This window comes from Lissotriton vulgaris, chromosome 1_1, assembly GCF_964263255.1.
Source record: "Lissotriton vulgaris chromosome 1_1, aLisVul1.2, whole genome shotgun sequence".
In the NCBI taxonomy this organism is placed as follows: Eukaryota; Metazoa; Chordata; class Amphibia; order Caudata; family Salamandridae; genus Lissotriton; species Lissotriton vulgaris.
This window is the reverse complement of record NC_141685.1, coordinates 1052836734-1052861878: the sequence shown is the minus strand read 5'-3', so window position 1 is coordinate 1052861878 and position 25145 is coordinate 1052836734. Positions and strand designations below refer to the sequence as shown.

Here is a 25145-nt window from a genome sequence, read left to right as displayed (position 1 = left end):
ACACAAGGCATGCTGGTGAATCTGCAGGCGCCTTGTACTTTTTGTCAAGGCGTGGAAGCACAGCCGGGATGGAGTTAGGCCGTTCCATAAGTTTAAGCCCCTCCTGCCATATGAAGTCAATGTATTTGCTTCAAAGGCTGATCCTTGAAGTCATAAAGGAAGCAGTCCTGTTTGACGTCCATAGGCAAGTGAAAACGTTTCGCGGCTCTCACCATCAGAATGTGAAAACCCCAAATGTCCACTGGGAGAGAAGCTAGGGGAGATGCAGGAGGAGGAGACGGTGTCTGGGCCCGATAGTTATCCCAATCTGTAAGGACAGCGTCGTCGTCCTGGTCCGTATCATGGCAGATATCATCAGTATCAGAAGCTAGGGGAGATGCAGGAGGAGGAGACTGTGTCTGGGCCCGATAGTTATCCCAATCTTTAAGGATAGCGTCGTCGTCCTGGTCCGTATCATGGCGGACATCATCATCAGTATCAGGATCTGGACGAACTGGTGATTTTGGCTGAGCAACAGGAAGTGGCTCTTGTGCTGGAGGATGCGGAACGGGAGAATTCTGCGCAGAAGGTGGGAATCTGAGATTATAATCATCTAACATGTGTTGAAGGTTCGATATCAAGGACACCGGTATTTGTGCCATAGGCACCTCGTGGTCAACATCCAGCTTGTCATCGTGAACTGGGAAGAGTGAACCCCTGTTATTAATGTCCTCATCCTCATAATCCTGATATTTTATATTGAGTTCCGAAGGACTTGCTGCAGGGCGAAAGGTGTCATCAACATAGGAACCATCAGAAGATTCCTCCTCTGCAGACGCATATTTGCGAGCCGCGGTCAACTCTGACCCTACATATCCGGTGGCTAGGCATGTAAAAACAGAACATGGTAATAACCTGAATGTGTTGCAATATTATGTAATTGACAGCGTTCCTATGAGTAAGAGGGGTGGAGATCGAGAAAAACAGTTACGTCGATTAGAGACCAAATACATAGTAGAGCTGGAAACGAAAAGCCCCGTGGTCTTAATATTTGTGAAGATCTGTAGCACTATTTATAAAATATTGGGACAATTTGATTGATTTGAGATGTGTAGATATATGAATTTGAAAATTGACTGGTTTTAGATATTCATAATATTTATTCTTTTAGTTATAGTATGGTTTTAGATGTATTTATTTCAAAATGCAGCTCAGTCAGTGTGGCTTTGAGTTGGGTTGAAATGGATTGGTTTATAACCAGCACTGACATACGTCTAGAAGGGCCAGTGGGAGTCACTATATGGTAACTACAGAGAAGTTCTGTTTTTTGCATGAAATAGTTGGAAAGGATACAATGGTGGAAGTATTAAGAGCAATTTTATTTATTGGTGGCTGTAGGATTTGTGCAATATTCAAAGTTTGGAACGTTGGAGGTTCACTAGAGAATAATTTTGTATTTGTACAGGTATGAAAAATGATTGATAATCATATTCATTCTGCCCTAGTACCCCTGTTCCCCTGGTTAAGAGTTGATGTTTTTAAACACTCAAGAAAATTTTAAAACTCCCGCCTGGGAGTTTCTATAAAATGTTTTGCACATATGTACTTTATCTAGGCACAATTAGATGTTTTTGCACATTAACAGGGCAGCCAAAGACTAAATAGCAAATAAGCAGCGAGCGGTGCATTTTTAGAAAGGACACACTGTCACAGCCAATGTCGATTTTGCATGATGGAGTTAAATGCATAGAAAATTGTCAATATCAATTTTATAAGTTATTTGATATCGTCGTTTCTTTTAAAGCACTGATTTATATGTATTTATATTTTGTTATGTATATACATATTTTATAAGATGTGTTTTTCTAATCATGACAGTATAGTATGTGATTTCCTTTAAGACAAGTTGCAAATAAGGGAGTCTGTCTTTTATACAATCCAACAAAGATACACTGTGGTAATATGTTTCAGCGTACATATTAAATTGTGATGCGAATCATAAAGACAATACATGTAACAAACGGCTGTCAACACCAACATACAAGTTTATGCATTGACAATGATAACAGGTTATTGTGTTCTGATTTAGTGTCCTGTTACTTCTCTGTTGTCAATAAAGTTACAGCTTGTATTGAAAACCTTAATTTAGAGGTTAGTAAAGAGACACAGTGGCATGCCTACTCCGGGTATAGTACCCCAATGTTCTCTACCGTGTAGTTTGTTAATATCAGGGTTGATAGCATCCGCAATGTTACAGTACCTAAATTCACATAGTGTAGTAGCTCAACAAACACAGTTTAACCTTAATTAAAGCCAATGGCATAAAATTCACATTAACCATTAAACTATATGGGTAGAGATACAAGTGTCCAGTAATAAATACAAAAACAAGCATTGGCATAGCCAATAGGTCTCGCTTTTGGGCCCTTATAAGTATTTAATTTTAGTTATGCAGCACAATATCCTTGGTGCAACAAATAAACTGTTGCATGGCCAAACACTTATAAGGTCCCAAAGGCGAGACCTATTGGCTATACCAATGCTTGTTTAGGATTACGAAGAGGTTGGAGCTGGTACTTGAACAAGATTTTCTGTAAATTCCATTGTATTTTTTTACATGGCAATTCTGCCTCCGTTACAAAATCACTTCCAAATAGTTTACAGTTTGTTTTAATATTTGAAGAGCCTTTTACTTTTATGTGCCGTTTGAATTTGTTCGGGGAAATACTGGTTATTGGTCACATATACCCAGATTTGTTTTCCAGCTGTCTGCACATGAAAATATTGGCCATGCCGAAAACACACTAGACAGATTTCAAGTCTAGCTGCGATATCAACTCAATGTCTGTCTCAAGACATAAGATAAGAATGAATAAGGGCACCCAACCACTGTGCCTGTGAGTAGAACCCTTACATGGGATTAAAGCAATGACATATTTAATCTGGAGGGAGGATACAGAGTATTGGTGGAATGTTAAAGAGAAATGGAGAAGACTAGGATAATGGGAGTCAAGCTTCTAAAAGTAGTAAACAAAGGTTTCTACAAAGACTAGAATAGGATATTGAGGAATACAGGAGTCTGACAAGGTAGAGTCCGATGAAGGACTACAGGCTTTTAGGGACTATGGATTTCAGTGGATTACAAGTACGTTTCAGGAAAATTAAGGCAAGTTTCAGCAACTTGAGTGGAGTTTCTCTGGACCACATGGACATTTGACAGCCCCATGGGGTTTGTCAGCAGTTTAGTGGAGGTCTGAAAGGTTTTCAATATTGTACTTTGTGCTCCATTTTCTGTATTAACACATTTGGGGACCTGTGACAAAGCTTATAATTAGAGTAATTAAGTTGTACCATGGCATTTTCTTTCCAGAGTGTATGTAAGCTCACCAGTGACCTTCAGTACGTTGACCTGGTCACTGCAAACCAGACTTACCTGCTCAGGATGCTTCGGACATCCTGCAAAACAGAGAAACAAAACAAAGACATTAGTTCTCATAGCACAAACCTCCTGCAGAAGTACAGCTATGAAACAAATTGTGAAACATGCATCATTAAAAGCAACGAACAAGCAAACCAGGCATAGAACTTCACCTATCATAGGTCAGATTTAAAGATTCAGAGCACTAGGTCTTCAGTTCTGTAGCATACCACTAGCCCTTGATATGCACTTCCTGCTCCTTTACAACTCGGGCCAAGTTTGATTTCCACGTGGTTGATCCCAGAAGGTAATGGCACAGTGAGCAAGTAAAGAATGTATGGGAAGAGTTACCAAGTAATTACCAGTGGTTCGGATAAAATTAAAGCATTTCTATTCAAACTTACCTTTCACTGTGCAACGTTATCGCCATCCGGGGATTAAACTCTAAAGTAGACACAAAACTTCCCTTTTCCTCTTACAATGTGGGTACACTTATTTCCATATCTGGTTATGCGGGTATTAAAGTATCAATATCTCATTGTCTATTTGTGTGCCTACCAGACAGGGTGTTTCCCATCCGAGAATCGTGGATGCCTAACTGAAACTGGGATGAATACAAATTAATCTCAAAATTAATAAAACTTTGGTAGTTTGGGGGCAGCTCGATTTATTTGAATTCTTCGGTTTCCTTGCCTTCACTCAAAAAGGCACTTAAACATTTTAGGCGCATAGATTAAAGGCAAAGAACGAAATAAATATTTCCACAAGACTAACAGCATATACTAGTGACAAAGGCCTACAAAACACTCAAACCCAGGAAGCCATTGTTAAAGCCGGGCTTAGGTAAAACAAATAGCAAGAAGAAACAAGCGTTTGCAATGCAATAGGTCTCGCATTTATGCAAGTTTGAGCTATTGCCATTGTTAATGACATTGCATTTTAGTTGTGTTGATTTTAAAAACAAATAAAAGGCATTGTTATTTACAATGTGTTGTACTTGGCCCTTTTTGCAGGGTCATCCCTGAACTCTTTGCCTTCCCGCTATATTTTTTCTGACCTGTTGGCTATTTTATGACTCTGGGCACTTTACCACTGCTGATCAGTGCTAAAGTGAATATGCTCTCCCTATTATAAATTGATGTTTACCGCTCAGACCCTAGTACAGTGCACCAGGAGTTCCCAGGGCTTGTAAACCAAATGCTGCTGGTGGGCTTGCAGCACTGGTTGTGCCACCCACAGAAGCAGCCTGTAAAAGTGTGTCCAAGGCCTGCCATTGCAGAGCCTGCGTGCAGTCTGGTACTGTCATGCTGACTGGGCAAGTGCGCCCACTTGCCAGTCCCTAACCCTTCCCTTTTCTTCATATCAGACACCCCTTTGATAGGACCAAGGGCAAGGTGCATTGTAAGTATAAGGTAGGGCAAGCCCTGATGTGTGTGGCATGTTGTAATAGTTATTTACAGCCTTTTTCGTTTTTCACTATTGCAAGGCTACCTATTCCGCATAGGCCAGAATAGGCAGTTAGAAATATTACATTTCACAATCCTAACTGACTCAGGGAACATGGTAGAAATTAGAGTTCAGTATGCCTGAACTCAGAATGATAAAATACATCTTTTAGTGAAGTTGACTTTAACATTGTGTTTGAAAATATCACTTTTAGAAAGGAGGTATTTTCTTGTCTAACTATCCAAGCCTGTCTCTGCTACTTTGTGTATTCCTTGTCTGGAGTTTGAGTGACAGGGCTCCGGGATTCCAGGAGAGAGAATGAGTCAGCCCAATGGTGAATAGAGAGATCTGCATCTAAGTGGGAGGGAGGAGTTGCACCTGGGACCTGAATAAGACTGTGCCTTCCCTTCACAATGCGGCTTCACCCCCTGTGGTGCGGCTGATGTCTCTACCCTGGAGTCATGTCAACAAAGTGCTCCAGAACTGGTTTGGACTAGGCAAAGGCCCCTCTGCCCTCAGAGGACAAAGATTTTGGGGTATAAATATTGGGACCCTGATCCCAAGAAATTTGATCACTTTTGGACAAACAAGAAGAAACCTTTGCTGAGGAGTGGAACCAGAAGAAACTGAGGAGAGACTATCCCTAAGCTGAAGTGCTGATTGGGGGATTGGCCTGCAGTGGTTGCCTGACTGCCAAAAGGAAGGAGAAAGGGACTTTGTTTACTTTCATCAACTTGTAAGGATCTCTAAGGGCTTGGAACAGAGCTTGCCTCAAGCTAAAGTCTCAGGGACAACAGACTTCAACCCCCAGCTCCCCAGAGTTCCTTGGGAAGTGCCTGCTGCTGTTTAGGGCCTTCTGAGGGACTGTGTGTTGCAGGGAGCTGGAAGTGCGACTCAAGAGGAAGAAGCGTGTCATCGTCGCTGCTGCTGTCGCATCTTGCATGTCATCGCTGTAGCGGTCGTATTGCACCGCGATGAGAGAAGCGTCTTGCAACGAAGGAGAAGCGTGTCGCCGTCACTGCTGCTGCCATTGCATCTTGGATGTCGCCGCTGTAGCGGTTGTATTGCACTGCATCAAGGAAAGCTCCTTGCATCCACGGAGAAGCGTGCCGCCGTCAGAGCTGCTGTTGTCGTATCACGGAACAAGGGTGTCGCCACTGTATGTTGCATTGTGCGGAAGAGTCTCGCAACGTCGGAGAAGTGTTGACGCCGAAGCTGTTGTCGTCGCATCGCGGAACAAGGGTGTCATCGCAGCAGCTGACACATCTAATCGAGACTTCTCGCATCATCAGAGAAGCGTGCCGCATCTGGAAGATCTTCACCTCTTTATTTCTTTGCACCAGAACTTTACCATTTCCATCGCTGCAACACTTTTGTTGTGGAAGCGTAACGCATCGTAAGGTACATTGACTCAGTGTCACATTTTAAGAACTGAACAGAACTAATCTTAAACTACCATTTTAAGTACAGTATTGTGGATTTTTGTTGTTTGTGGTATTGTGATAAGTCTATATAAAGAATACTCATTTTTTATATATAAACCTGTGTGGTGTCCATCTGTAGTGTTGTCACTTGATTATTGTATGTGGTCACAAATGCTTTACACACTGCCTTGGAGATAAGCCTGTCTACTCATGCCAAGCTACCAAGTGTGTGACCAGGGGTTATTTTAGGAGTTTACCCCTTACCCTGACTAGAGGCAAGGGTCCCTATTTGTCACAAGTACCTACCTGTGCCAACTAGAGACCCCCAAATCTAACAATGCCAATAGCTTAAACTGTCGCTAATGCAAGACCTATTGCATTGCAAATACTTGTTAATAGTGCAAACCTTAAAAAGAATATTTGTGAGCCACAAGTGCACCCATAATGTTTCTTGGTGGCATTGAAAGACAATTCACGTTTGATACGTGGTTCAAAGGCATTTGTTTTAATGCTCTTTGATCGCTGAATGAGGGAGTGATCTGCCGAAACTCAAACTTGTGACCAAAGTTTGAAACATTGATCCCTACAGCAGATGTATTGGTCCAGTGACCGGACTGACCTGATTGATCTAAGAGCAGTGGTGGCTGGTGACATTTGAAAGTGGGGAGGTGTAAAATAATTGTCGTACTGCACTGCGCCAATCGAGCAAGCCCAAACAAGCTAGACTGGGTTCGGGGGGTCCCCACCAGGAAAGTTTTGAAAAAAGATCGGACAAATGGTGCATGTTCAAGCAAATTTGAGAAAGCGGAAGGTTAATAAAGTAATTGTGAATCTGTTCTCACAAAGACAGTGACTGGCAAAACTTTCTGTCTAATTGGATGCATATCAGACGCCGGCCTACCACGTGATCCGTCTATCAGTGAAATATCACAACTCTTTCTCTATTTCATTTTACTAAAATTAAAATACATTTTGGAAACCTTGAAGGCAGGGGGTGAAAAAAATAACAAATCAATGACAATTCAGCGCAATAAATGGCCTAACATTAAGATGGAATAAATTAATTAGAGGTAGCAATGAGAAGTAGACCTTAAAACATGTAAAATACATTACAGCATGGGTTTTAGTGAAATGTAAAGTGTAATATAAGGACTTCAAGTAAATGTACTGGAGATTAGGCTTCCAAAAGAGTTGATCTCTTATTTAAATAAGTGCATGTCACGCATACTTTGAGGTGAGGAGGCATAGTTTAATTCTATCATTTTTCTCCACGCCGAAGGGCAAATTACTTTTGCATTTTCTAGCATGTCAGAGATGCTACCGGAGTTCACGCATGTCACTTTTACAGAATTCCCGCCGGGAAAGATGGCAGTAGCCCACATAGGTTTAACCTACCACCTACTCTGTACCAGTGTGTGCCTAGAATGTACTCCTTGCACCTGGAAGCTTCAGACCAAATGCGGATCCTGATTTCAACCCAGTGGTGAGCTACCATTGGTGCAACAGGTGTGGTGGCACCAGGACCCTAGTGGCCTGAGGGGCCCATTTAGAGATCGAAAATGGATGAAAATACAGGAGGGAAAAAAACAGAGGTGAATGAAAGTGCAGAAGGCACTAGACAGAGTGGATAGAAAGATTAGAGAGAAGGAGAAGAGAGTAGTGAAAAGAAGCGAGAAAGAAAATGAATGGAGAGAGATAGAGCGAGAGAAAGGGGGGGAGGAAGGGAGTTTTTTTTTATTTATTTTTTTATTATTTTTCAAAATTTGCGCCCCATTTTACAATATTTTCCATTCCATTATAGCACAAAAAAAAGGAAATTCAAAACCATGAGATCATATTCATACAATAACTTTTTCAAACAAAAACATAAACAGCAGAATTGCTATAAATCATAACTTTAGACATTACGTGCTTTTTATCTCTACTGCTCTCTGTCTGCTTTTCCACTGATCTAATGGTTGCCAGATTCTGTATCCCAATGCTCTCGCTCTCCTACCCTTCCTTTCATAGATAGCTTTCTCCAGATTATATGTTGAGATCAATCTAGCTATCCATAGTTGGAATGTTGGCGGGACCCTATCAAGCCAAGCCCTTGCAATTCCAATTCTATAGACCGCAGCTACCATAAACATAAATTCGATATGGTGAACCACTGTTCCTTCCGACACTCCTAATATTATCATGTCATCTGACAGTTTACTCTTAACTCCCAAAGAAATCTCCAAAAAGGTTTCAATTGCCATTTTTAGTGTATGTAGTTGCGGGCATTGAGCAAACATATGGACAATGTCCGCCTCGTTTGAATCACAACGTGGGCAATTAATTCCTGTGTTTCCACCCCACTGGGCAATTCTGGCTGGCGTATGATATAAGGAATATAGTGTCTTATAGTGTTGCGATTGAAGTGTCGCAGAGCAGAGAACTGTCTGCCCTAAATCCAGCGATGTCTGTAAATCCTCTGCTGTCACTCCCACCTTTGCCGCCCATTTATTAGCATATTAGCATATTTTTCTCGGTCATCAGATTTTAGTATATACAGTTCTGCATACAGCTGTCGAATTGTACAATGGTCCGCCTTCTCCAGATAATCCATAATTCTACTGTGTTCAAAACCTATTAATCCACCTGTTTTTTATTTACAAAGTAACTTCTTATCTGTAGATATTTAAAGAAATTGTTCCCCATTATCCCGTGTTTTGATTGTAAATCCTAAAATTGTCTAATCACCCCCTCTGTATCCAGTAGATCCCCTATCTTCCTGATCCCCTTATTCTCCCAGACCTTCATGATTGCGTCTCTAAATATACCTCCTGGGAGTGAGTGATTACCATATAGACGCGTATAGTAATTATATCTACCCATGCCGAGCTTTTTTGCCACCGCTTTCCACACATTATTTGCTGCTCGTAAAGTCTTGAACTTAGTATGCTTAAAGTAGTTAAAGTCAACTGTTTTCAGTAGGCCATTCTCGGCTTCCTCTCCCACTAGTACTCTATATACATTAGTGTAACTTGATCTGCCCTCTTGATTCTCTTTGGCCCCCCCCACCTAATAATCCTTGTGTATATTGCAAAACTGCTGCCCAATAATAAAATCTAAAGTCTGGGGCCCCCCATCCTCCTTTCGCTCTCGGAAGTACCATATATCTGTATGCTCTTCTAGTCTTCCCTTGAGCCCATATCAATCTATTGTGTATTAATTCCAGTTTCCGAAACCAAACCTGATCAAAGAATAATGGGATTGCTCTAAAAAGATATAGGAATTTCGGAAAGGTAATCATTTTAATGACGTTTATCCTACCCAATAATGTTAGATGTAAATTATGGATTCTTTCGGTATTTCTTTTTACTTTATCTAGTGATGGATTCATGTTAAGTCCTACTAGGCTATCTAGGTCGGTAGTCACCTTTATCCCTAGATATGTGGCTGCAGTGACTATTCTAGTGTCTTGGTATATTGTAAACTTATTCTGTACAATCTGGGTTTTGCCTTTATTAATCGAGTAGCCTGCGATTATCCCAAAGTTAAAAGCCTCTTCCTCTACTTCCAGTATTGATCTCCCTGGGTTTGGTGTTATAATAGCCACGTCATCCCCGTATGCAAATAGCTTATATTCCATACCATGTAACATAACCGGGTATATATTAGCATTGCTTGCTAATTTACTTAAAAAAGGGTCTAGATATAGAGCGAATAGCAAGGGGGAAGCAGGGCAGCCCTGTCTCGTCCCTAGTCTAATCTGTACTGCCTTTGTGTAATTTTTATTTATTCTAACCCTTGCTGTTGGCTGTTCGTACAGGGCCTGAATTGCCTTAATGTAACCCTCGCCTATCCCGAACCACTTCATTACCTTCCACAGGTAGTCCCACAAGACCCTGTCGAAAGCCTTCTCAGCATCGAGGAATATAGCCGCGACCGGGTCCCGTGTCACCTCTGCAGCATCCAAAATCATAATCATTTGTCTGATGTGCTGTGTCGTGCCTTTCCCGGGTATGAAGCCATGCTGTGAATTGATGACTAACCCTTCAATGACCTTACTCAGTCTTTGAGCTAGTGTTTTGGAGAAGATTTTTGTATCTGCGTTTAGTAGAGTGATTGGCCTGTAAGAGCCAGGCTCTAAAGCTGGCTTGTCCTTTAAAATCACTATTATATCAGCGCCTGCCCATGACTGTGGTACTGATCGTCCTGTCTGTGCCTGTCTAAAAATCTCTAACATATCCCCCCCAATAGATCCCAAAATGTCTTGTAAAATTCGGCCGGTATTTGGTCTGGTCCTGTAGCTTTCCCCGCTGGAAGTTTGTTCACGCCTCCCTTACTTCCTGTAATGTTATTGGGAGGTCTAATTCTACTTTAGCTTCTGGGTCTAATGTATCATGATGTATCCCTGCCAAATATTCAGTTATCTTCTCATCTGTGTTACTTATATTTGAGTCATACAGGTCATCAAAAAAACTCTTGAAAACCTCCTGTATTTTTTCTGGTGTATTAACCTTATTGCCCAAACTCTCTCTAATTTCCTTTATATCCCCTTTTGATAGATTTTGTCGGGTACGTATTGCTAGCAGATGTCCAACTCTTTCATTGAATTCATAACACTTTTCTATCTTCATCAAGTAGTTCCCGGCAGCTTTCTGTGCCAGGCTTATCCCTGCCTCTGCTTTATTCAGTTCTATATCTAGTAGTATTTCCTCTATTGGCTCTCGATTACATATAGCCCTGATTAATCTCCCTTCTAAAATCTCCAACTCCCTCATCTTATTATCCATCCTGATTTTCTCCTTCTTAGATCTTTGTAATGTATAGCTTAGTGTTCCACCCCTCACCCCGGCCTTGAATGTATCCCACACCATGTTGCTCGTAGCTGTGTTCCTATTGTGCTCCCAAAATTGTGGTATCCATCCCCGCATATGACTAATATATCCAGGCTCCTTTAGTAAGGCTCTCTCGAATGTCCATGTGCTGTTTTTTGCCGCTGTGCTACTGACCGATGGCAGGGTTAACACTAATGGGTTATGATCTGAAACTACCCTGGGCAGCATTTCTAGTTTAGATTCATTCATTATTGATCTTGATATAAAAAAATAATCTAATCTTGCTACCATCTTGTGGGGGGCAGAATAAAACGTGCTCCCTGTTCCACTTGGGTTCTTTTCTGCCCAGACATCCACTAATGCGTTATGTGCCGCCAGATTATGTATGGCCTTACTTGTTTTTTTCTTTCGCTTAACATATCCTGTTCTATTCGACATACTCCCTCCATCCAGACCATTGATGTTAAAATCTCCACAACATATTACTGGTTCCGGCCATAGAGCCAGTTCCACATCTAAAAACTCAAAAATCCCTGGTTCATCATCATTTGAGGCATAAACTGATACTACTGTAGTATATTGTGGTTTCAACTCGTGTAGACAGCCTAGGAGCAGGCACAAGCCCGTAGGCAGACTGAGTGTTTGAGCATTCCCAGAATTTGAGCCAGGTCAGTGAGACAGAATAATGATAATCATAACAATAAAGAATTAAAGTTATAAAACTCTATAAAGTGCTTATTTGCTGGTAGGAAAGACTCTTGGCGCTAAAGAAGTGAGAGCGAAGCTCACAGGAGGTTATGGAAACAGTCTGGTTTTCAGCTTCTCTTGAGCTCGGGGTGCTCACTAGTGCACCCGACATTCTTTGGGATAATGTTCCAGAGTTAAGTCGCCAAGTATGTAAAAAACGGTTGCCCGCACCCTATGGCATTCTGCTATAATATATGGGCCCGACATTGAACTCCTCTAATACACGCCACAAAACGCACACCAACAGTACAGATTTCACAGAACGCTGCACACCCCTGAAAGCGGAACAGATATACTTCAGTGACACCAAACTATACAATATAAAGTTAAGTATCACAGTGCTCTTAACAGCAGTCCATATTAGGACATGGCACAAAACATAATGCTTGGTTTTGGATCCTATATATTCTTTTTTGCTTTTGTTTACATATTTGGGAATTGTCGGTTCCAATACCTCTTCGGCGCCTTTGCATGCCACAGGATGGGCATTCGTGAAATGGCGCACGCTCAGGTGTGCACCTTCGGGGTCCTCTTTACTTGGGTGCTGCCTCCCGAAAGTACTTGGTATCTTCTGTTGGCCTAGGAGTTGGTTGCGTTCAATGGCCATTGGCTACCTCTACTACCAGCGCCTTCTGGCCATGGCCACCAGTGGCACCTGGGCACAGGTGCTCACTGCGGCGAACAACAAGCCCATCACCCCGGCAGTGGTGCTTCCGGAGAGCAACTTGCGCTACGCCCTGGCCTGGCCTCAGGTGGCGCCCGTCATCAGCATGACCATCGAGGCCATCCAGGGCATGCAGCAGCTGCTGCTGCTGCCAGGGTACGCGCTGGACACCCGCTTCCTGCCCTCGGAGCTGCATGGGGCCTGCTTGGAGTAAGTGGTTCCCATCAACGCCATGAACCTGAAGCTCCACAATGACCCGGACGTGCTGATCGGGCCTGGATGGGTCTACCCAGGCGTCTCGGTGGCGTGCTTCGCCACCTACTGAAGCTGCCCCGGCTGACGACCGGGGCCCTGGCCTTCCGCTTCAAGCTGCAGGATTAGCACTACAACACTACGGTGAGCACTACAACAACACTGTGCACACAAGTCCCACGGCCCTCAAGCTGGGCGAGTTAATTTACCACCTGCACGAGCACTTCAACTAGAGGCAGTCGTGGCTAGAATGACAGGGGACTGTCGTGTGGGGGGAGGTGCAGGAGAGTCTGGAGGAGTTTAATTAAAGGAAAATAAGACATACCTTCCCCGGGTCCCGCACAGCCTCAGTCCTTGGCCGGGTCCCTACTCCAGCTCCTACTGTTCTCCTGAACATGAAGCGGACACCCACAGGCAGCTTTCCTCCCCTCTGCCAATCACAACACCGCAATGGTAGCGTTGTGATTGGTGTGGTGCGCCTGTGGGGAGTCCCTTTTCTCGATATAGGCTTAATGCAGCCTCCATGGAGAAAATGTAGAGTACGCATGACCGCTTTAGTCGGCCTCAGAGGGCCAACCAAACAGACAGGGGCCACAACAGTGGGCTAGTCATGCCTACACTACTTTCCAGCAGACAGACCCTCCCACAACCAGGCACTTCTGCTTTCTCGCAGTGCGAGAAGCAGAAACATAAAATGGTAAAAATACCATTTTGTTTCTGCTTCTCGCACTGTGAGAAAGCAGTGGGGCGACGCCCCCACGTCCCAATGGGGAGCCGGACCTGCGATGGTTGAAAATGGCTATTTTCTTTTCCTATAAACATTTTGATAACCATTTCACCATCTCCACGCCATAGCATAAAGCTATAACCTGCAACAATGGCAAGCCTAACAGGAACAGTAGATGAGGTAATGAGCAAATACGAATCAGCAGGTAGCAGCAATTACTCCCCAACACGCTCTCCACCCATATCCCTCACCTGTCAACCACCTAGAGAGATGTCAGATATCTCTATAATGCATATGTGCATAATAGAGACATCCCTGGATCCAACTATCTAGGAAAATGGGGTCTACCACCCTCCAATATTGAACTTTATCATGCTGGGCGGGCAATTAGCCCCGAGTAGAAAGAGTTTTTGCTGTTACCTTATACATCTTCTCAAATGTGGGGTGATACTAAATTCAAGGTAAGCAAGACTGGACAACCAAGGACCTTGGATAGTGATTCAGCAATGTTGTGATAATCAGATCATATGGAGGAAGTCCGCGTCTACTGAGCAGCATCGAAGTCCTAACGAGGACGATTCCCAAAGCATCAGTCAGTTTTTTATCTAGTCTAGAAAATTCTATGGCGATATTTAAGTTGAATTAAACTATACCAGCCATTTGTACGACTCCTGGCAAGATTCTCACTCATCCAGTAGACATCCTGCAGGAGTTAACTTCCTTTAACTCAGCACTGTATATGGCGGAATATCTGGAAGACCCTACCCAAAGAGGATACATTTTTGTCACAGCTTCCCTTACCTGCTCTCCCTGCCGATCTTCGGGAGGTACTGGACAGATATCTGACGAAGAGGTTTTAGAGGCTATAACAGTTATGACTGTGAAGAAGGTAAAGAGAAGACGGCTTCCCTCTCGAATTTTAAAACAAGGCACTCCCAGACCACCCTTTCCATGCCCTGCCCCCACGGCTGCTGCAGCCTTAAAGGCCGCGGATCTAAGACAGTAGTGACTAGCTCCCACCAGAAGAACGGTCCAAAGTAGTGGTGTAATATCCCTTGACAAGTACGTAGAGTCACATCCTATTCAGGGGCATAGTGGTGGGCAGGATACGAGGGACCGGCCTGTCCATGTTGATATTAAGCTCGCCCATCCCACTCAACACCATTGCAGATGGCACAGTTTTAGAGGAAACTGATTAAATTACCTGCACTCACCTTCCAAAAACAAAGCACACACAAAAATTAAACAGAGCGCGGTGTCCCTTAAGCGGGCATCACACTCCGTATTAAAGTTTAAAAAAAAAAATACAAGTGAGAGCGGTGTCCCTAAAGCGCTGAACATGGAGATACAAAAAAAGCAGCTGCCATTGTACCCGTTGTTAATAAATAAAATAGTGCTCACCCACTTATAAGGCAGACCCTGTAACAAGCCAAGTAAAAGGTCCAGTTGTTATGGGTGGTAACTAAAGGAGACAAGGCGGGTACCAAGGAGGGACTAACAAGCCTTTTTACGAATCAGAAGCCAGCATTTAAGAATTACAATGACACAAGCCAATGACAAATATGTGCGAGTGGGCGGCGGCTTCCACTACATACTCTATTACAGCATGCCTCCCAGAGGCAGCAGTGCATGCGCGCTGCCGCTAGGCTCGATCAAAAAACTGAGAGCACAGAACTGTCACTCCTCCCAGCCCGACACATTCCCAATTCCCCACCCCTCCTACCTCATCCCACAAAAGCTCCCACTAGTATTTACCAGCTGCTCCAAGCAGATGGTAAAGGGGAGCAAGCTCCCAATAGCTGTATGTAGGTATTGGATGGCCTGCCGGAAACCCTATTTCTAACTACACTGTATCACAAGACTCTTAATCGGGGGCGATAGCAGGAATACAGATGCAGGGTTATATGTGCATGTAGATAGCCTCAGTGTCTTATATCAGAATAAAAACTTAGCTTCCTTAGTCTTTGCAAACTAAGCGGGCATAGGTGGCTCTAGGAGGGGGTGATTTTGAGTACAAGACTTTTGTCCTCCTACTGTGCTCAGATCTGTTCTTTGCAGGAGTAATGTAAACTCCACTTTCACCCTGTTGTTGTTACAAGAACATGTGCAGTAAGCTAAAAGGCTCCTCCTTTTAGGACTGCTGGTCCTGTAGTCTGAAAGGGGCCGGAAATGCACACTTGTTTCTTCTAAGGAATTCAAATGGGGCAGCGGCGTGGAAAGGAGAGTTTCCATGCTGAATCTCCTAAACATTGACCAACCACTTCATGAAGATGTCCACTCTAGCCTACTTCCTGTCTTCTGTACACAACAATGACTGGCTGTGTTCCGTTGTACTTTTACATCATTGCTCCTTCCGATTCTCAACTTATGAGGCACCCTGACACAGAGTGGCAAGATCAGAAGCTGCTTCTAAATCAGTTACTTGATACCTTTGCATGGTAAAACACCAGTCTCTTTCCTGGTCCTAAACTGCAGACATGTGTCCAATGTGCTATCATTGGTTAAAGTTCCTACAGAACCTTTGAACTTTCATGCAACGGAAGGATTCATTAAAACCTCAAGCGACCGTGGTTTTCATCCTTTGGAGCAAGGGTTAGGACAGTACTGGGTCTCTGCCACTGAGCACCACTGCCCTTTTGATAGTGCGGTATTGCCCTTACATGCGTTTTGCAAGTCGTGTGAAAGTAGCTGGTTGGAAGATGGTTATTAAACGGATGCTCCCAGTAGCACCCTTTGGTTACGGTTTATGAGGGCCCTTTGAAGATACACCATCACCTGCTCTGGAAACGGTTATGCTCCCAAAATGATGTCTGGTCTGGCATGGAAGTCCCAAGTAATCACTGCACTGTATGATCGAGTAAGTCACTTATGCTGGTAATAGTTATGCAGTCTCCTTTTGTGGTGCATTTGCATACGTTTCCCATCCTGAGAAAGGATCTTGAGATCCCAACGGTACATTTTGGCGATCTGCAATAGAGATCAGAGTGCAGCTTCACACAAACAGTTGCAGCCAGAGCAAGTGGGGGTCATCTTTTGACTTCTACTGTTCATACTATGCAATTGTCATTAAGCGAGCCAAGAGGCTGTCAACAAGAAATGCTCAAAAGGGTGGTCATCCCTACTGTTTTGTCACACCACTAACTCCTCTAAACACTGGATATACAAGGAATGGTAGCAAAAATCACCTCTAAGGACATGCAACCACTAAAGTCTTGTTGGAAGGCAGACCAGACGGAATGTAAATCACTACAGAATGCACACCACAGTTATCCTCCCTGTAAAATTTGATCTTGAAGCCACAAGATTTGACGCTAGTCTCCAAATAAACATCGGATTCAAAGGGTCTGTTTTTGTTCCAGTAGTAGGTATTCTCATCTTTTTTCTACTTGGAATCTTCCCCTGACTGGCCCTCTTTATGGACAGTGAACTCCAAAGGGGACAAGTCAGACCTATTGCATTGGAAGCAGCTGGACCAGGAGATGCCATCTCTCCTCGGATCAGAGGGTAGGTTTACAGTACAGTCCACAACTATCAGCTCCAACTCTATCGGATTTCGGTGCATAAAACTGAAAGCGAGAGTCTGTCCAGCCTCCAGTGCCAGCAACTACAAAGCCCAGGACTGATCAGCACAAAGATCTGCATTCAACCCAGTATCACCAGGCTGTCAAAGTCTAGGCTTCGGAAGCACTGTTCATTTAGGTTCCAGCACCCATGCCCACTTGATGAAGGCATGAATGTAAATGTTACAGCAACAAATAATTCACCAATAACCACTCTAGCCACTGAGACCAGGTTATCAAGCAGGATCAGAAAATCAAGAGGAAGGGGACACTTTAATGAGCTGGTAATCTCCGGGCCTTTGAACACCAGTCTGATATTCCAGATTTTGTCGCCAGGATCGCCCCAGTACCGTATGTTATGATGATGATGTCCTCTGCCATGAAGAGCAATGAGTTAAAGTTCCACCTATATAGGGAGACCAAGCATCTCAATAAATGAGAAAATGTATCATCTCTCCCTAAGATAGGCCCAAATTGTGATTGCAAACTAGCGGTTTCTTCTGTGGCACTAGTTTAATAGGCTCGCCTCCGGGCTTAGACTCAGTACAGCTTCGTAGAAAATGTGGACAAAGAAACTGCAGAACAAACTGGTGATGAGCCAAGACAATCAAATATAATTGTCAGTGACTTGTAATACCATCTGTCTAAAGTGCCTTTGGAAAGGTACTGCTGTGACTACTCGCATATTATACACTTACTACATCCTTGTAAGAAGAAATGGCGGAGGACTCTACATCATTTAATAGCTCTATAATTTAAATCTAATTCTCTACTATTAGGTTAACAATGCTGACTTTGCTTAGGTCATGGCAACTGCCCCGAAAAAAGGGCTACATTTATTGGGCCCACAAGAGGCCTAGTTCCATATCCATACAGGATTAACATGCAAAAACTACGTACACAGTGAAACACAAACACTACCAGTAGAGGACACAGCTATTTGTATAGATGCAAAGAATAGCAATAAAGCCAAATACCATGGCCATGCTGGTGGCCTTCTGCACAGCATCCCTAACCATACCTAAAATATAGTCTTGTCACTGGACTCTTAACTAGCCCTGATCCTTCGGAGCCTATACAATATATAGTTCTGAGTAAACTACCTGTAATTTTTTTTGTTTGCATCCAGGAGTGTCCAGTTCACAGGTGAAAATCCAGCTTGGCCTAGATCTTCCTTCCACCATAGAGGCAGAGCTGCCATTGGTGAAAGTGCATCCTTCTTGAGCAGCATGAAAGTACAACTCTGGTGTGTCAGGTCCCTGAGGCTACAAGCATCTTGTGAAGGAGTGGGTTAACATGCAAAAGGATCAACTGCTGTATAACCAGTTTAAGACCATTCCATGCCTGCAACACTGGCTCTAACCTTGTGATGGTGGACGCTGTGCCAAAATTACGGCCCCCAACTTATGGTTCCAAGTGGCTCTAAGTATTTGCGGGGGCGCACTGCAGGGAACTCTACATCAGTGCATTATGGGAAAAGGAAGATGTTACTTTGCATAAAGGTTTTGGAACTGAAAGCAATTTCTGACGAGGAGGGCGTTCCTTCCAGTGGTGAAATTCAGAGTGGTGGCGATACACACAGCAATTATCATCAATTCTGAGGAAGCAGCAGGATATCCACTCTCCACCTCTTTGCTGGCTGGCAGTGGTATCATAGAAACGGGCCTTACAGCATGGCATGTTACAGCTAGTCTTCTACATTGCGGGGATTGACACCTGCACAGCGGAGAGCTTGAGCAGGTGTCGCCAATCATCTTAAGGGGGAGGGGGGGGGGGGGGATTCTGCGGTCTCTAACTCTTTCTTCGAGATCTTGTATTGCCCAACCATAGAGCCCTAAGCCACTCAAGTGAACACCTGACACTCACTTGAACTTCCAGATGACCAGGAGTCCCACTCCTTGGGAGACAGTCCGACATTACACTGGACAGGCCATGCTTTCCTACAATTTCATGCATCCTAAAAAGATTAGATAAGCTAACCTTGTGGACCCTCTTGGAATTGTGTTCGTTCACTGGACTTATTTGATCAGCAAAAGAAAAGCCACAGCCACCATCACCAGAGGAAAACCCTCCTATTCAGAGAAAGGGAGAAGAGTGTTGCATCACTTCCTACCATTTGCTCAGCTTCAGTACTGTGTTTTGGAGAAGCAAAGCTTTGCACACCTAGTCTTTTAACTCATCTGGTTTGTGGATGAGGTTAATCTTTCACCACATCTGAAGGTGCAGCTGGACAGTTCAGACATCGAAAATCTTTGAGGGTCTTGGAGGCCATAACAATGTCTCAAGGGCCTAAAGCATTTGTTGTTACTACATCTGGTCTTTCACAGGATGATGCAAAAACCTTTTAAGTGGTTGGCACAATGTGACTTAATGTTTTATTACATAGAATACATCGTTTTTGGTGGCCTTAACATTAGCAGAACATTAGCAGAACAAAAGATAGCAGCAAGGCATTTTCCTTCGGTGGTTTGGGCAACTCCACCCACAAGCATTCTAAAGGTCTTGTTGGAGTTCCATTTGAACAAGGATATCGTTCCTCAGAAAACTTTTCCTCATCTTCATATTTTGTATGCCACAATTTGAAGGTTAGGCATACCTTGGCCTTTTTTCTTCAAAGAACTAGGGACTTGCATTACTTTGTTCAACTAACTTAACTTAACTTTGAAGTAATGAAACAGGTAGAGGTTGCAAAGTCTGGTGCTGCCAAATGAATACTGTCGTGCATTACCTGGTGCAAAATCCTACACAGAAACCAATCTGTCTGAACACACTTCACCAGGGTTTAGGTCATGCCAGTGGCATTCTTGATCCATCTATGGACCCCAAAACAAGTCAAGCAGAGACATAAGTTAAAGCAAAGAGCTATGCAGAATGTGACTATACCTAAACTGCCCGATACGGCCGTCAACTCCGTTTCTCATTTGTAAGTTTTGTGGAACATACCAACAAGTTTGGAATGGGAAAGAGCCAGGACAAAAGTGCAAGATAAAACATTACCATCATAGCAGTACTTAAGCCAGGTACTTGCCTCCTTGCTAAAAGCAAGGAATGACCATTGGTTACATTTTGCTACTTACAAACCATGATCCTTGAGAAGAACCACAGCAGGAAAAAATGCAATGAATGTAACGAATTCTGAGAAATTGTAGACACAGTTTATTGGTTTATTTAACAGATGTTTATGTTAGTGCAAGATGCTTCACCAAAGTTCTTTTTTTTAAACATTTGTTTGACATTATATGATAAACAATACACTTGAGTCATGACATGTCACAGTAGAAGCATCATTACAGAGACCATGGCATATCCAGGAGGGCCAACGAACAAACAAAAATTGGTCATCTGAACTCAACCAGTGCATGCTGCCATGTAACCAGAGCGGGGTGCAGTCCAGTAGTCCACTACAGATGTGATAACCGAATAATAACGCCCCATACTCCTAATGGAGTGTCCCACCCAATATGATACAACTCCGAATATGCAAGGCCTCAAAGGGGTACCTGTTCATTTCAGGCTTTGTCATTGGATTAGGACTAGAGCAAGGGAAAGGGGAACTGCAGATACAAATATATGAAAACGAAGAAAAAAGGTAACCAAAACAGTCTCCGGGTTCACACAAGTTAGTCAATAAAGAGGAAACTAAAACAGGGATGGAGATGTACGATAACCTAGCGTAGGCAAATGGGTGTTCACCCAGGTGATAGAACAGCATGTAGAATTTTGCGGGGGGGGGGGGGAGATGCATCAATGAGGACTGCAACAAAAGGAGGCAACAGTGCACCTCAAGTATACAGCAGACAGACACATCTACTGCTTACTCCCCTCCTCGTCTGCGTCTCCCGATGAGTCTTCCCTGTCCCAGGCCTTGCCTGTCAGTCAGGCCCCCCTCCACAACAACCACTGGGTGCTCCCAGGCCTCCAACACCTCTGTCCACATCCCAGCGATCAGTCATCTCCACAACGAGCACCCAGAGCACCTTCTCTAATCCAGGACCATTCCTCTGTCCTGGACCACATGGCGACAAACTTCACCCACTTACCTACCACCGGCCCCTTTGTAGACTTCCAGCCCATTGCTATCCTCCTCTTAGCCAACTAGGGCCAAATCGAGGAACTCAGACTCCACTTTCCATTTCCAAGGTATATGAACCAATCCCAGAAGGCAGACTTCCAAATTGCAAGCGAGAGAGCGGCCCAGAGTGGCATTCGTGGTAAAGGTCAAATCTTCATCCAGCGGCGTACATTAAGGGGAACCACATGGTTCAAACGATGCACTGCTTGTGATTGGGAACTTTTCCCTTACCACTTTTTAGGAACTAGAGTCTGTGGGGTGTTCGGTAATTTAGAGGGACATAATTAAATTGAGCATATTTGAATCTCTTCTTCCTGGAGACATTAGGATATGTCACAACCCTGCGCCACTCTGGATCTGTAAGGTCTCGTCCCAGTATCCCTCCCCATCTATGCCAAAGTGCCCACAGGAGTTTCTGGACCATTTCGGTCAGCAACCTATAAAACCGGTTCACCAAATACCTCGCCATGCCTATGGATACCAGTAGCTGCAGTACCACATGTGTTATCTGTTTATCACACCCCTGGCCCCAAAGTCCTTAAATGTCCATGTCAAGGCTTCATGGGTTAGAAATTGTCCCGGGGTAGTTAGCATTGGGCCAACAAATGTTCCACCTTCTTGGGGGTATCTAAGGGAATGGGGCCCTCTAGGTCAAAGAAATGTCCTACAGCTATGCAAGTTGCTCCTCGCCAACCCACAAAGGAAGGCCAAGTTCCGGGAGTAATTATCGATGACCGGGGTCAGAGGGGAAGGAAGAGTGGTCAACCTTCCTCTGAGTGCACCAATCCCACACCCTCCGAAGGGAGCTCGTGGCTGGGGAGATAGAGGATGGGTGACCCATTATTTTGCTGGAGGAATTTAACTTGCTACAACGAGGTCTCAGCTACAGCCCTGTCCATGAACAGTCAGTGTTTCTCTGACTCTGTTTTGGACCACTCAACTAAATATCGAAGTTGGGCTGCATAAATGTATCGGAGCAAGTAGGGCACTTTAAGTTCACACTCTGTTGGGGGGAGCCAGCTTTACTGCTTGCTCATGCTGGGCCCTTTGCCCGCCGAGACAAATTGGTGGAGCGCAGCCTCCAGGGCTGAAATTGTACCCACTGGGGAAGTCAAAGGCAAAACCTAGAAAAAAAAAGAGTATTCTAGGCAGGGTGTCCATCTTTAAGGCTGCAACGCAGCCCAGCAGGGACATAGGATTGCGCAGCTATTGATTCAGCTCTGTGTGCACTCATTTCAACAGCTCTCAGTAATTAAGGGATTTTGTTCGCTCTAGAGTCGGGCCCAGCTGAACTCCCAAGTAAGGGATGGACTCAGTCACCCAGCTAATCGTGTAGGTTTGTTTTAAGGCCTCAACTGTAGGATGGGTAACCGAGATGTTGAGAGCTTGTGACTTTAACCCCTCCCATGCTCATGACGAGTTGAGTTTGTCATGACCGTTAGAAAGCTCACACGCGGGGCTAATTCCCCTGCTGTGCGAGCGTTCTACACGAACAGGCGTGGCCGTGACGAGCTCAGCTCATCATGAGCACACAAGCCACTGTGCTAGTGTGCTCATGACGAGCTGAGCTCGTTATGAGCACCGGGGCGCTGTAAACACCCCTGCCCCCCAGCACAGCAGGGGAATCAGACCCGCAGTGAAGGGGTTAAGAGGTTCATACGGAACCCAGGAGCCTCCCCATACTCTTCCAGCTTTTTTAGGAAAATGACTTAAGCCCTTGCGGGGATTGTCCAGCATGACCATCACATCGCCTGCATATAAACTGATCTGGTGCTCTTCCCCGCCTAGAGGAATTTCTTTGATTCCAGGGTGATCTCACTCGCTGTACGAAGGGCTCTAGAACAAGAGAATAGAGATGGGCTGAGAGAAAACCGCTCTGCCATGTACCCCCGACAAATTGGGAAGCTCTCTAAACCATGCAAGATTCACTCGCACCGAGGCTACCAGGGACCCATAGCTGCTTAAGACCCAGGAATGAAATCATTTGCCTCTGTGGGTCCTTCCCCCCACCCCCCCACCCCCCTTTCGGCTCTGGATAGCATCTGTCATGCATACAGGCATTGATCGAGGTGCGGCTCCAGCCTCTCAGTCAGTGTTTTCCTGTGCCAGGTCTCCAGCGAGACACACTAGTGCTGCCTTCCTCTCTTGGGCCATCGTAGTAGAGTCTGGCCTCGAGAGGCCTCTGCCCTGGTATTTGTCTCCATTGGGACCGACTGAAGCAGGTTCCTGATCTTGCAGCATTCCCCAGTGGTCCCTTCGGTGTCTAAATCTGGAGAAGATGGCAAGGCCACCCCTGATGGAGTGCAGTTGGTGGGTTTTCCCTTCCCATGTGAAGACCAAGCAAAAAGGCTGGCCCCATGAGTAGGTGGTGGTGTGTTCTCGAAGGAAGGCAGTCACCAGGCGGAACTCTGCGCTTCTGCAGCGTGACCGCTGAGAGGTTCTGGAAGAGTTGAAGTGGCTGGCAGCGGAAGTGTACTGGGTTGGGTTCTCTGGCCCTATGAAGGATTTGTTCCTTCGAGGCAAAGCTATGTACACATGCCAAGATGTCAGGGGCAGCTCGGAGAGGTCTCAGGCAGTGGACTCTAGTCGGATGCCTGCATGTCCCCCAAGACCTAGGCGAAGATGGCAGTGACGTAGTCTGACATTTCCTGCTTACGTGGCCATTGGGGAATTCCTGATTCTGTTATTGCGCCTTGATCGGTTTGAAGGCCTCAGTGTGGGCCTGATGGTCGATCTGCTGTCTGTGAGGAGGAGGAGTTAATGCCTCAGCTGCTCAATTTCTTTGTACCTGGTGATCTCTTAGTTTTCCAGGGTGTCCACTCTGTCCCCAATGCCTGAATATTATTTCCATATCTCCTGCAGATTCTGTGCCAGATCTCTTTTGATAAACTGCAGATCTTCCCAGACGGATGAAACTAAAGTCTCCAGGTATGTCTGGGTGGCCGATGCTTCCACTCAGTCCTCTGGAGGTGGGCGGCCACCTAAGGAGGCCTAGTTGATTCATGGGGGCGGGAGGAGGCAGCAGAGGTGAGCATGTCCATCAGGGAACTGTCTTTCTTGGTCCGGGGCGCAGCCATATCTTCTTCTGCAGCGGTGTCACCTACAGCTCCGTACTCCCAAGAGCAAGTGTAGGAAAGTAGGATCTGCTTCTTTGGTAACCCCCACTCCTTGATGTGATGCGGTTTGACTAGTCTGACTGGGATCCTGCTCCACAGGACCCCAGTCTATCTGTGTTCTCCCTAAAATGTTATGTTAAGTACTTCGGTACATCCCAGGTTGGATACTGGGGTTCTCTGATCAGTCCCTAGTTTATGGTACTAAGGTACCCAGGGCATAGATACCCGAGAGGTCTCCCATGGGCTGAAGCATGCATTATGCCACCTATGAGAGACCATGCAAAATGAAACTACAGGTCTGCCATTGCAGCCTGTATAAGTTGGTGCTCGCACCACTCACTAAAGATATCGGTTTCCTATTTCTAGGCTCATTGCACTTCGAACTAAGCTCCCTACCTTCAGGATTGCAAAGGCCTGCTATAGGGGTGACATAGGTTTTAAGTGAGAGGGAGCCCCTGCATGAGCAGGACATCCCTGCAGCCTAGGGAGTCCATTCTCCCAGGTCGCCCGTGAGGCAGCCATACACTATATAGAGGGTCACCGGGTAATTACGCGATAACCATCTCGAAATGGCACCAACAAATCCTTTCAGGTTTGATAGCAAACATGTTGGATTCCTACCGCCACATTGTAAACGTTGTGGGAGGTATGATTCCAAGCAATGAAAGAGCCCTCCGTTACGCTCCGTGTTCCCAGTGCCAACCTTCTAAACCTAGACAGCACAAAATGGTTGCTGCCTACCATAAACCCATTTCTGCCCTGCTGCTGAGCCAAGCTCGAAAAGAGGAAGGTGGAACAATAGGCATCCTATCACGGGAGGTATGACCACCTTCCAGGCAGGATTTAGTGCATTAGGACTGGGTGGGTGGGTTGGTCAGCGCCCGTAAGTCTGCATGAGGGGCACATTTGGTGTCCCCGTGCATAGTCTA

The 25145-nt window shown here is 44.8% G+C and overlaps 1 protein-coding gene across 1 annotated transcript in view; it reads right to left on the bottom strand.

The window, feature by feature from the left end:
* Nucleotides 1-25145, bottom strand: part of LOC147748523 (E3 ubiquitin-protein ligase TRIM39-like) — a 409493-nt gene that overhangs the window by 158982 nt on the left and 225366 nt on the right. The window contains exon 4 of the mRNA XM_086962828.1: nucleotides 3413-3435. Within this exon, the coding sequence (XP_086818954.1) occupies nucleotides 3413-3435 (23 nt within the window). The remainder of the gene's footprint in view (nucleotides 1-3412; nucleotides 3436-25145) is intronic.